The sequence below is a fragment of the Tupaia chinensis genome, unplaced genomic scaffold, assembly GCF_000334495.1.
Source record: "Tupaia chinensis unplaced genomic scaffold, TupChi_1.0 Scaffold000049_1, whole genome shotgun sequence".
Classification (NCBI taxonomy): domain Eukaryota; kingdom Metazoa; phylum Chordata; class Mammalia; order Scandentia; family Tupaiidae; genus Tupaia; species Tupaia belangeri.
The window spans coordinates 2,613,263-2,626,424 of record NW_006159507.1 but is presented as its reverse complement, the minus strand read 5'-3'; the positions used below and the strand labels follow the sequence as shown (position 1 = coordinate 2,626,424).

General features: G+C 42.1%; 1 protein-coding gene across 2 annotated transcripts in view; it reads left to right on the top strand.

Moving 5' to 3' along the window:
* CSE1L (chromosome segregation 1 like) overlaps nt 1–11,175 on the top strand; it is a 58,198-nt gene extending 47,023 nt beyond the window's left edge. For both annotated transcript variants that reach the window (XM_014591236.2, XM_006141285.3), the window contains exons 20-25: nt 502–599; nt 692–777; nt 1,923–2,004; nt 6,397–6,543; nt 7,238–7,469; nt 10,509–11,175. In XM_014591236.2, coding sequence (XP_014446722.1) covers nt 502–599; nt 692–777; nt 1,923–2,004; nt 6,397–6,543; nt 7,238–7,469; nt 10,509–10,598 — 735 coding nt within the window. In that variant the 3' untranslated portion in view covers nt 10,599–11,175. The remainder of the gene's footprint in view (nt 1–501; nt 600–691; nt 778–1,922; nt 2,005–6,396; nt 6,544–7,237; nt 7,470–10,508) is intronic.
* Nucleotides 11,176–13,162: the final 1,987 nt, after the last annotated feature.

Here is a 13,162-nt window from a genome sequence, read left to right as displayed (position 1 = left end):
TTAGTAAAAAGTGTTCCTGTATATTTTATTAGAATTAAGTGTCCATTAGCTATTAGTTATTTGTATCCATGATAAAACACTTAAAAATATAAACCAAATAAGTTAATTTCAAGAACTTAACATTTTTTTATTTTTAAGAGATATATTTGCTATAGGGCTTATGTGTGAGCCAGAGAGACATGGCCACATCACAGTCCATTCTATCAGGATTTGGGGCACGCCTGGGCTGGATTCTAAGCGACCAGGTCCAGGACTCGAACTGTGGTAGTCTACATGGGAGTTGAGCGACATAACCATTATACCATCTGCTGATCCCAAGAACTTACCTTTAATGGCTTATCGTGACGAGATTTTTAAAAATGTTTTAGTAAGAACTGTAAAGGAGAGGCTAATTTGTTACAGCACGAACCCTTTTGCAAGATGTGTGTCCCTTGTTAACTTTTGGCTTCATTAGTCCCTACTCATCCTTTACTATTTACTGTTTGGTCCGATTTTCTGTAGCCTGGGTTGCTAGGTGTCTTCCAGAAGCTGATTGCCTCCAAAGCAAACGACCACCAAGGCTTCTACCTTCTAAATAGCATCATAGAGCATATGCCTCCGTGAGTAGAGCTGTGTGTCTGGAACCAAGGATTTTGTCTAGTACTCAGGGAAAACGTTGGATTCATGTTGTTGCTTTTATTCACTTTTTTAGGGAATCAGTTGACCAATACAGGAAACAAATCTTCATTCTGTTGTTCCAAAGACTTCAAAATTCCAAAACAACAAAGTTTATCAAGAGTAAGTAAAAGCATTTGCATGTCTACAGTAATAAGGAAAGAAAATAGATGAAACTCTTTAGACTTTATGGTTACAGATAAACTTTTTGTCAATCATCAACTTTATGTGTAAAATATTTTAAGATGTTCTTTTAAAAAAAAAAAGATTTATTTAATTTTATTTATTGTTGTTATTACTAATTGACCAGGGAAAAAGAAAGTGAGAAAACAAGGAAACAGATCCATGACTCAAACCAGGGCCAGCTATGAGGAAGTCCAGCACTTTAACCACTATGCCACCTACTGACCCCTACAGTGTTTATATTCTTTTTTTTTTTTTAATTATTTCACTTTATTCATTTATTTATTTAAATTTGACCAGAGAGGGACAGAGCAAAAGAAAGTTAGAAAGCAAGCCACCAGATCTGGGACTCGAACTGGGATTGGCCATGTGGGAGTCCAGCACCCTCAACAACTACACCAGCTGCTGGCCCCAGGTGTTCATATTCTTAAACACTAGTTTCTTTCTTTCCTTTTTCTTAAAGAATTATTTTATTCAACTTTTTTCCCATTAGTGTTGTTGTTGTTGTTGCTGTATAATATAATTTCACTGAGGAGAGACAGAGATAGAGAGGGAAAGTGAGAAAGCAAACTGCCAGGTCCAGGACTTGAACCATGGTTGGCCATGTGGGAGTGCAGCGCCCTTTACCACCATATAAACATCTATAATATTATACAGATATAAACTCTATATGTTAAGTTATAGTAGAAGGCAAGTATCTATGCCAAAATTAGTCATTGGATATTAATGATTATATTGGGTTGTTGGAAAATTCATGACAAATTTTTTCTTAGAAAAAAATGCATCATGACTATTCTGACAGCCTAATACTTAGGTTCATTTGGCACACTTATAAATAACCAATGTAGGGACTGGCAGGTGGCGTGGTAGTTAATGGCACTGGATTCCCACATGGTTGACTGCATATCGAGTCTTGGACCTGGTGGCTTGCAGCAATTGCTTTCTTTCTCACTCTCGCTCTGTCTCTCTTGTCAAACTTAAATAAATAAACAAACTTAAGTATATTACTTTTAAAAATAAATATATAAACAACCAGTATAGAGAAAGGAGTCCTCTATATTGACATTCTTATTTTCTTTCAACAGGTTTCTTAGTCTTCATTAATCTGTATTGCATAAAATATGGGGCACTAGCACTACAGGAAATATTTGATGGTATCCAACCAAAGTAAGTTTGTTATATTTTATGTGTAGAAGGAAAAAATTACTTAACCTCTTTTGGTGTAGAGTGGTATCTTTAGATGATTTTGTCAGGTATGGGGATGGTATCCTTGTAGTTTCAGAAGTTTGTAAAGAAAAAAAATTTTCCAAACTCCTTTTTTTCAATAACAAAAAAATATTTTAAATGGTCACAAGCTTCTTTTGAAGGGATCTACACTTGACAGCAAAATCACAGTATTATTAGTTATTAGGGTGTTATTAGGGCTATGATTGTTTAATGTTCCAATTTTGGTTCAAACTATCAAGGATGTCCATCTATAGCATCTAAATAGACTTGGCTAGAGAGCATGTTCTAGAGGACTGGTTAGCTGCTCCCAACCAACATGATTAGATCATCTTTAAAAAGGGGGAATGGGGAACCAGCAGTTAGCGTAATGGCTATGTCGCTGGACTCCCACGTAGTCGACCGCGGTTCGTGTCCCGGACCCGGTGGCTTAAAACTCACGCCGGGCGCGTGTGCGTGCGTGCCCAAGATCCCAAGAGGAGAATGGAGGAGAAGGGATTGCGGCGTGACCATCCCCCCTGGGGGGTGATTTCTCGCTTTCTGTCTCTATGTCTCTGTCTGTCTGGCGAGCACACGTGCCCTATAGCGAAAAACCTCTCCAAAAAAAAAAGGGGGGGGGGAATGGGCCATAAAATTGAAATAAAACCACCTCCCCCTGAAAAAAATAAACACCCACACCCCTGCAGCTCACCCTGATGACTAGCTTCATTCACATTGCTTTATACTTAAACCATGATGGCGGAAATTAATAAAAGCTGCAAGGGGCCCCTTTGAAACACTTCACAACAGTCCAGGTGATACTGCTAGCTAGCCTCTGCTCATGCTTTAAAGCAGTGAATCAGGACAAGACACAGAATTGCTCATGTGCATTTAATCACTAGGGGACTGAAGATGCCTGGCCTTTTATTCTGTATTGTTTCTAAGACCGTGTCCATTAAATGCAAACATAAAAGAAAGAAGTCTTGGCAGAACAGGAGAAGTGATACGCACTTGATGCTAATAGATCAGTTTAAATGTTATTCATGGCATGTAGCCTGGTCCATGCTCTAGCTGTTCCTATTGGTGCGTCTTCCACCACTCTGCTCCATCATTTGCTATTGCTTCATCTGGATTGGGAGCACTTAACCAAGCCTGAACTGATAGCAGAACTGTGCGGATCTTCAGTGCTGAGGACCACTATCTCTCAAAATATCTAAACATATCTTCCCAACTTATCTACATTAGGATGATACATTTTGTTTGTGAAATGTACTTTAGGGGCTGCCATTGAGTATTCTTCTAGAAGGAATAGTTCAAGTTTAAAAGTCCCTCCCTCAAAGGGAGAATTCTGGGGGCCAGCAATGCCCACATTAAAACAACGGGCATTGCTGTCATCTGGTTCTGCTTTAGTGCCAGGGACCAGTTCTGCCAGGAAATGCTGGGTTTCCTTGATGACCCTGCACTACGGCCCTGCCATCCTGTCAGATCCTGACTTTGGCCTCTCGTCTCATCTCTGGCTCTGCTTGCCTCATGCATGGGTGGAAGTCCCAGGCTCCACTCTAATTTTCGTATTTCCTACAGTTAACCCACCCTCTGGCATTCTCTTCCATAGCCTGTGTTTATTGTTCTGTTTGACAGTCAGTGTCATTTCTAGGGGCCTGCCTTTGTTAAAGCCAACAGCATGTTTTGTTTTTGTTTTTGAAAGGTTTTTGCCATAGAGAGCACAAACTCACTGGAGAGAGACAGTGAGAGAGAGAGTGAGAAATCACCCTTCAGAGGGGATGACCATGTTACGGTCCCTTTTCGATTGTCCTCTTTGTGATTTTGGGCACATATACACATGTATCTGGTGTGATTCTCAAGCCACAAGGTCCGGGTCTCAAAACCATGGTCAACCATGTGGGAGTCCAGCCGCCTTAACCACCATACCACCTGCTGGTCCCCAGCATGATTTTTCAAATTAAAAAAGTTTGTGCCCAGTGATACTGTTTTGATGACTTACCTATCTAGCATGTAAACAAAGAATGTATCATGGTAACTTCATACAGCTCACGGAAAATGGATTTAAGGTGTAAACATTTTGATAGCCATATGTGTATTTTTCATGATATGTATTTTCTGTGAGCTTTTTGAAGACTACTCATATTTAGGTAGCATTTCTTATTAGGGAAATGGAGAGATATTGAAGATACGCCAGAATATTGGGGTATCAGGTATGGCATGGTGGTTAAGGGAGCAGATCCCACGTGGCTGACTGAGCAATTCGAGTCCTAGACCTGGTGGCTTGAAAAATACACCAGGTGCATGTGTGCCTGTGCCCAAAATCCCTAGAGGAGAATGGAGCAGAAGGGATTGCAGCATGGCCATCCCTTCTGGGGGTGATTTCTCACTTTTCTCTCTCTGTCTGTCTGTCTCCCACAAATGCATGTGCCTTATAGCCAAAAAAAAAAAACAAAACCCTAAAACAACCAACCACAGATAAATAGAATAATGTATTTGGGTAAAACTCTTTGAGGAAAAAGTTACATCTCTGTACCTGTTATATCTAGAAAATCCATATTGATTTTAAAATGGCCATGGGACCAGCAGTTAGCGTAATGGCTCTGTCGCTGGACTCCCACGTAGTCGACCGCGGTTCGCCTCCCGGACCCGGTGACTTAAAACTCATGCCGGGCACGTGTGCGTGTGTGCCCAAGATCCTGAGACGAGAATGGAGGAGAAAGGATTGCGGTGTGACCATCCCCTCTGGGGGGTGATTTCTTGCTTTCTGTCTCTGTCTTTCTGGTGAGTGCAGGCACCTTATAGCTAAAAACCTCTCCAGAAAAAAAGAAAAAAAAATGACCATTAACATTTACACTTTTAAAATTGAGAGGTTTAGGGGAACCAGCAGTTAGCGTAATGGTTATGTCGCTGGACTCCCACGTAGTCGACCGCGGTTCGCCTCCCGGACCCGGTGACTTAAAACTCATGCCGGGCACGTGTGCGTGTGTGCCCAAGATCCCGAGAGCAGAATGGAGGAGAAGGGATTGCGGCGTGACCATCCCCTCTGGGGGGGTGATTTCTCGCTTTCTGTCTCTATGTCTCTCTCTGTCTGGCGAGCGTACGCGCCCTATAGTGAAAAACCTCTAAAAAAAAAAAAAATTGAGAGGTTTATTTACTAAAAAGTTAAAACTAGTATCACTGGATGGCAGGATAATGGGAGTTTTTTCTTCTTCTTATCTCCATTTCCTAAGTACTGATTTTTTTAAGGATTTCTCATTTATAAAAAGTGTATGAGGACCAGCAGTTAGCATAATGGCTATGTCGCTGGACTCCCATGTAGTTGACTGCGGTTCAAGTCCCGGACCCGGTGGCTTAAAATTCACACCAGGCGCATGTGCGTGTGTGCCCAAGATCCTGAGACGAGAATGGAGGAGAAGGGACTGCAGCATGGCCATCCCCCCTGGGGGTGATTTCTCGCTTTCTGTTTCTCCCTTTCTGTCTGATGAGCGCACGCACCCTAATGGCAAAAATCTCTCCAAAAAAAAAAGTATATGAGATCATAAAAAGCTGTGAATATCTTAACGCATATGCTTGATCTGCTTACAAATGAGGACGACAGTCGGTCCCAGGAGAGGTGACTCTTGTTGTTGTGCCATTTCTAGGTCTTGTCAGTTGGCCAAACTAAGCAGCTTTTTTTTTTTCTTTTTCTTTTCAAGTTTTGCTATAGGGCTTGTGTGCTCAACAGAGACCAAAAAAGAGAGAGAAAGTGAGAAATCACCCTGGGGGGATGGCCATGCTGAAATTCCTTTTTCTCTAGTCTCCTCTCAAGATTTTGGGCACTGGGAACCAGCAGTTAGCGTAATGGCTATGTCGCTGGACTCCCACGTAGTCGACCGCGGTTCACGTCCTGGACCCGGTGGCTTAAAACTCACGCCAGGTGCATGTGCGTCCGTGCCCAGGATCCCAAAAGGAGAATGGTGGAGAAGGGATTGCGGCGTGGCCATCCCCCCTGGGGGGTGATTTCTTGCTTTCTGTCTCTGTCTTTCTGGTGAGTGCAGGCACCTTATAGCTAAAAACCTCTCCAGAAAAAAAGAAAAAAAAATGACCAAAAAGATTTTGGGCACAGATATGCACATGCCCAGTATGATTTTCAAGCCACCGGACTGAGACTCAAACCACACAGCCAGCCAAGTGAGATCCAGCACCTTAAACCTCCATGCCATCTGCAGGCTCCACTCAGCAGCTTTGCATTTAGTGGTTTACTAAGTTCATGAATATAAGTAAGTTATTCATGAGTATAAATAACATCTAAGCATTTTACTGTCTAGTTGTAGTGTTGGTCTAATTTTGAGTGGATTTATTTTGTTTTAATAGAATGTTTGGAATGGTTTTGGAAAAAATTATTATTCCTGAAATTCAGAAAGTGTCTGGGAATGTAGAAAAAAAGATCTGTGCAGTTGGCATAACAAAATTACTAACAGAATGCCCCCCAATGATGGACACCGAATACACCAAGCTATGGTAAGTGTTGTGTTCCAGAGCTTTTGGAAATTACAGCTTCCTTCCCTTACAACTGCAAAATGAGCCAGACTTACCCTCTGGGGGCCAAGGGAATTAGGTTCTGCTCTCAACTTCTCCACGAGCACTTATTAGTTTCAAGACATGGCTTCTAGATTCTTCTGGTCCAAAAGCAGTATTTCCTGGTTCTTAACTTTTTTTGGATTCACAGACCCTCTGAAGATATGATCTAGACGATGTCTACAAATGTTTTATGAGAGAAACCCAGCTGAACTTAGGTCTTTAAGAAGGTCTTCCATCCCTGTACTCAGTGTCTGGAGGGCCCAGCTTTTCACAGCCTCTTGCCTCTCCTTTGCTTTGGTTCCACTCAGGCAGCTTCTTCCATAAAGTAACCTGACAGCTGGAGGCTTATTTCCTCTAACCAGACTCTAGGATTGAGTCTGCTTAGTTCAGCTTGGGTCACATAGCTAGCTTCAGATGGAATGGTTACTGAAAGGCTGGCTAGGAGGCTATAGCCAAAGAATTGAGGAATGTTTCTGGACAGACATGAAGCTTGATGTCCATCTTCATTTCAAAGGTCCCTTCCTATTCTTGCAATTATGAGTCTGTAATTTTTTTTCTCTAAAGAATTGCTGCTTTTGTTTAAATTTTCAGAGTATTTTCTTGCTCTTCTGTCTCTTGCTTTCCTCCAATGCAGGACTCCTTTATTACAGTCCCTGATTGGCCTTTTTGAGTTACCTGAAGATGATACCATTCCTGATGAAGAGCACTTCATTGACATAGAAGACACACCAGGATACCAGACTGCCTTCTCACAGTTGGCATTTGCTGGGAAAAAAGAGCATGACCCTGTAGGTCAAATGGTGAACAACCCCAAAATCCATCTGGCACAGTCACTTCACAAATTGTCTACAGCCTGTCCAGGAAGGGTAAGTTAGTCTTATTTGAGAACTCTGGAATTGTGGTGATTTTAATGGGAAGCAAGTGGATAGCGGTTGTTCTTGTGCGTTTTTTCACTGGTCAGCATAATCAGACTACATCTCATTGACTTATAGGTAAAATTTAGTCTTTCTGGTTTTTTTTTTTTTTTTTTAAAGATTTGTTACCTTTTTTTTCTTTGAGAGGTGTTTGCTATAGAGCGTGTGCGCTCGCCAGAGAGAGAGAGAGACAGAAAGCGAGAAGTCACCCCCCAGGGAAGCCGGCCACATTACAATCCCTTCTCTGTTCTCCTCTTGGGACCTTGAGCACACATGTGCACATGCACCCAGCGTGAGTTTAAGCCACCGGGTCCGGGACTTGAACCACAGTCAACTACATGGGAGTCCAGTGACAGCCATTACGCCAACTGTTGGTCCCAATTTGTTAACTATTTTTAGAAGTTTGCTATAGGGCACATGTGATCACCAGAAAGGGAAAAGGAAAATGAGAAGCTAAGACACCAGGTCCAGGACTTTAACTGGTCATCCACAGACTCCATCACCTTAACTGTCACATCACCTACCTGCCCCAAAACTTAGTGTCGTGATGAGCCTTTTTTTTCCCCCTTGTATCATGTAGGACACACATATATAAAACTATAAATCAAGAGGTTTTTTACCATAAGGCATGTGTGCACCCCAGAGAGATTGACAGTGAGAGGAAAAGTGAGAAATCACCCCATCTGCTACAGTCCCTTCTCCATTCTCCTGGGATTTGGGGCATGCATACATGTATATCCAGTGTGAGTTTCAAACCATGGTCGGCTACCATGCCACCTGCTGGCTCCCAAATATATTTTTTTAATTGTATAGTTTTAGAAGTAAAGACAAAAGGGAGAAATCTCTCTCAATAGAAATGAAAAAATAATCCTATATTTAAAAATTTGCTAGAGGGTGCATGTGATCACCAGGAGGAGACAGAAGGAAATTAAGAATGCATCCCTAATGGGAGGGACTATTCCACAATCCCTTTTCCATTTCTCCTTCAAGATTTTTGGTATGCACACATATATGCCCAGCGTGTTTTTCAAGCCACTATGTTTAGGATTCAAACTGCATAGTTGGTCATGTAAAATTCAGCCACCTAACCGCCATGCCTCTAGGTGGCCCAATCCTTCTATTTAAAATATATAGTATTTATTGATTTTTTTTTATTGTTTTTAAGAATTACTTATCATTGTTATTTAATTTGCTATAGGGCATATGTGCACCAGAGAGAGACTGAAAAAGAGTGGGAGAGTGAGAAAGGAAGCTGCAAGTCTGGGACTTGAACTAATGTCAGCCATGTGGGATTCTAGTGTCTTAACCACCACACCACCTATTGGCCTTTTCATTTTTATTTTTTTAAAGCACTCCTCTGCCTCCCAGCTTGAAAATAGACTTTTTTTTTCTTTACTTTTCTTTTTTTTTTTTTTTTGCTATAGGGCGTGTGCACTCGCCAGACAGAGAGAGACAGAGAGACAGAAAGCTAGAAATCGCCCCCTGGGGGGGGATGGCCACGCAGCAATCCCTTCTCCTCTTGGGATCTTGGGCACACACGCACACGCGCCCAGCGTGAGTTTTAAGCCACCAGGTCCGGGATGCAAACCACGGTCGACTACATGGGAGTCCAGCGACATAGCTATTACACTAACTGCTGGTCCCAGAAAATGGACTTTTTAATGGCAGACTACTCAGAAAGTAAATAATGGATCATGGCCCAAATAGTTGTATTTGATTAGCACCTTTTACAAGTCTTAATTTCTGATCAAATATTTTTCGTTGTTGTACTATGGAGAACTTCATACATAAAGGAAAAAAAGATAATGAATACTCAACTGCCCAACTTCAGTAATTATCAATATTTGACAGTCTTGTTTCATGTGTTGCTTTTTTTTTTTTCCTTTTCCTTTGTAGAGAATTTTTTGCTATAGGGCGCATATACTCACCAGAGAGACACAAAGCGAGAAATCACTGCCCACCAGCCAGGATGGCCACTACTGCAGTTCCTTCTCCATTTTCCTCTCAGGGCTTTGGGCACGCACACACATGCACCTGGAGTGGGTTTTAAGCCACCAAGTCTGGTACACTTGAATCTCAGTTGGCCATGTGGAAGTCCAGCAATGTAACCACTGTGCCATCTGCTTTTCTCATCCTTTGTAGATAATTCAAAAATAAACCTTAGATATCTTTTTACCCATAAGTGCTTTATTATGCATTGCTAACTAGCAAGGGTTTTTTTGTTTTGTTTTGTTTTTTAAAGAGGTTTTTGCCTTTGGGGCTGTGCGCTCACGAGAGAGAGAGACTGAGAGAAAAGTAAGAAATCACATCTAGGGGTGGGATGGTCATGCGGCAATCCCTTGTTCTCCACCTGGAATCTTGTGCACACAGGCACGCACATGTGCAATTTTATATCCACCAAGTCTGGGAATAGAACTGCTGTCAGCCATGTGGGAGTCCAGTGACATAACATCTTCGCCATCTGCTGGCCTTAGTGTGGACATTTTATTTTATTATTATTTTTTTTTTTTTTTTTGAGAGGTTTTCGCTATAGGGCATGTGCGCTTGCCAGACAGAGACAGAAAGCGAGAAATCACTCCCCAGGGGGGATGGTCACACCACAATCCATTCTCCTCTTGGGATCTTGAACAAGCATGGGCACACACGCACACGTGCCTGGCGTGAGTTTTAAGCCACCGGGTGCAGGACTTGAACCACGGTTGACTACGTGGGAATCCAGCAACATAGCCATTACACTAACTGCTGGTTCCAGTATGGACTTTTTTAACTTAACCACAGTGCTACCGTGACATAACAGTAATTGCTTATTGATCTATTTTTGGACCTAACCATTTTTGAAGACATGGAAGCACCTGCAATAATATAGTACCCTTGACGGTATTTAATGGCTCACTGCTCATCCCAGAGCTGTGGCAGCTCTCCTGTAAAAGAGGGGTTGTGTGAGAGCACCTGGACCTCCAGTAGCCATTGTGTTTTTCCCATCTCTTGCAGGTTCCATCAATGGTGAGCACCAGCCTCAATGCAGAAGCGCTCCAGTATCTCCAAGGATACCTCCAGGCTGCCAGTGTGACACTGCTTTGAACTCCATTTTTCACATTGGCTAAGAAGCCCAGGATGGTTTCTTAGGATATCATGGAGACTTTGGAGTACAGCTGAGTTAAAGCGAGTTTTCTTTGTGAATGTGTCACAAATTCCATCACATAAAGGATATTAAATGTTGCTTTAAGCTGAACCTTGAGCAGATTAGGTGGTTTGCGTGATCATAAATATACGTGAGTGACTTTTCTAGTTTGCAACTTCAAGGAACAAGTATTAATAGTTCAGTGTGTGACATTGACTTGAGCATTTGCACGGTTTCGATCATTTTAAATTTCTGATAGACATTGGCTGTGGAAACTTCTTTCTGTTACTAAATCCTTTTGTTTTGAATCTGTTATTTGTATTCCTCTTGTCCTTTGTATTTTTGTCTGTTTCTTTAAGCTTTTATCAGAAATGTGAATAAGAATCATTTGTCTTGCTTGCCAAGCAATGCACATCTCATAGTTTTAAATCTGTAATCAGCAATAAAGCAAGCCCTCACCTGTATCTGAGAACATCAAAAGGACAGAGAGCATCACTGCTTTCTGATACATTTTATAAAATGAACAATTTCTTTAAATTTCTCTTTTCTCCTTCTAGACTTCATAAAATCAAATTTTTTAGGAATAATTTATTTAATTTTATTCATTCATTCATTCATTTTAATTTGACTAGAGAGAGACACAGGGGGCGGGGGAGTGAGTGAGAAGGCAAGCCATCAGGTCCAGGACTCATGGTTGGCCACATGGGAGTGTCCAGTGCCTCAACCACAATGCCACCCTGGTCCCCCAGGATTTTTTTTAAACAGGAGAAAAGGGACATTTATACCAACTTGTGGCTTGTTTACCAGCACTTTAGGAGCGCCTAGGCAATAGCATGAGCTTTGGAACAAACACACTGCCCAGCTTCACAGGTGGTTGAGAGAACTCTAGATAACCGTGGGTGTTTGATCTCTTCAACGGTGTGTTCTTTGGCCTGCAAATCAGAGGTTACTTGGAACTTTTCGGGTTGTGGCATCTTAGATGCTTGGGGTCTAGGAGGAGCCACAGGAATTGGGCATATCCCAGTGAAGACCACCTGGGGAGCAAGGCTGCATTGGGTTTCTCCTCTGGCTTAGAATGCATTTCCAAGACCTGGAGGGTCATCGAACCCACTAAGCTTGGAAAACTTTCCAACTGTGAAAAACTATAGAATTATATTGGGATGGGATGAGTATGACATCCTGAGGGAAAGGGCTTCACTGCCTAGGAAAACTAACACCGCCTCTGGGGATCATGATTTTCTCCATAGTTCTGTTACATTGTTTCTAGAGGAGGAATAGCAATAGATCTAAATTTGTGAAGCAAAAAGTTTGTGTATGCTAGGATTAACTTTTGTTTCAAGCATGTTATGTTGAATGTCTTTTTTTTTTTTTAAGATTATTTATTTACATTTAACCAGAGAGAGTGAGTGACAAAGCAAGCCATCATCAGGTCCAGGACTCAAACCACAGTCACCAATGTGGAGTCCAGCATCCTTTACCACCATGCCATCTGCTGGCCCCATTCTTTTATTATTTTTGAATTCTGTCATAGGGAACATGCGCTTTCCCAAGAGAAAGAGAAGAGGGAGGGAGGAAAAGAGAGAAGGAAAGTGAGAAAGCAAGCTGCCAGGTGTAGGACTCAAATTGTGGCCCGCCATGTATGAGTCAAGGATCTTAACCACACCACCTGCTTTTCCTTGAATGTTCTTTCTTAACATGGCTTTGTAGTGTCGTTACTGGAGAAATTAGGCAATCTAAGTGTACTTGCACCATCTTAGTGGGGGTGTTTGGATTTACCACTGTGTGTGTGTGCGTGTGTGTGTATGGCATATTTTAGACAGTCTCTCACAGTGTTGTGATCTTCCTCCCTCAGACTGTAAACCAGCCAGGACCACAGGTCCACATCAACACACTTTGTCTTAAGAGTGGGACAAGAGTCAAACATGGGCCTCCCATGTAACCTCAGCCTGCCAAGCAGAAGCATCTAGCATGTGGTGATGTAGCTGAGCCGAGTTCGTTGTTTTTGACTGCAGTGGAAATGTGACGTGGGTGGTCACTGGCAGGATATTGAGTTCACTGGGAACCATTTTAAACTGCAGGTGTAATTTAATATATGTGAAGAATCTGGGATGGACAGCTTGGTGGTGCTAGTTTCTGTGTGTTTGGGGCTCAAATAAGCTCCTGGAGTATCTTGTTTGGCTTGGCTCCTAGTGAGCAGCTTAGCTGGTGAGTAGCTGCATACTCGCACAGCAGCTACTGGTCTGGGGGACACTTGATGCCCCATCTTAAAGGACTGCTCGAGTTCAGAACACTTTCTCCTTCCTTGGTTCAAAAGACTGAGTGGTAGTAGCCTGTTCATCTTCGTCGCTATGAGCAAGTGTGCCTTTTTAGCTAGTTTCAGAACGGGAACACTGGGACTCCTACTTTCTTTGGCTTGCACATTGATCCATATTCTCAAGTTAATTTTCAAAAATGCTTTCTGTTAAGGTTTCTTATTTTGTCATTGAAGACCGTGTTTATATTTGACTTTTAGAGACTGTTAAGA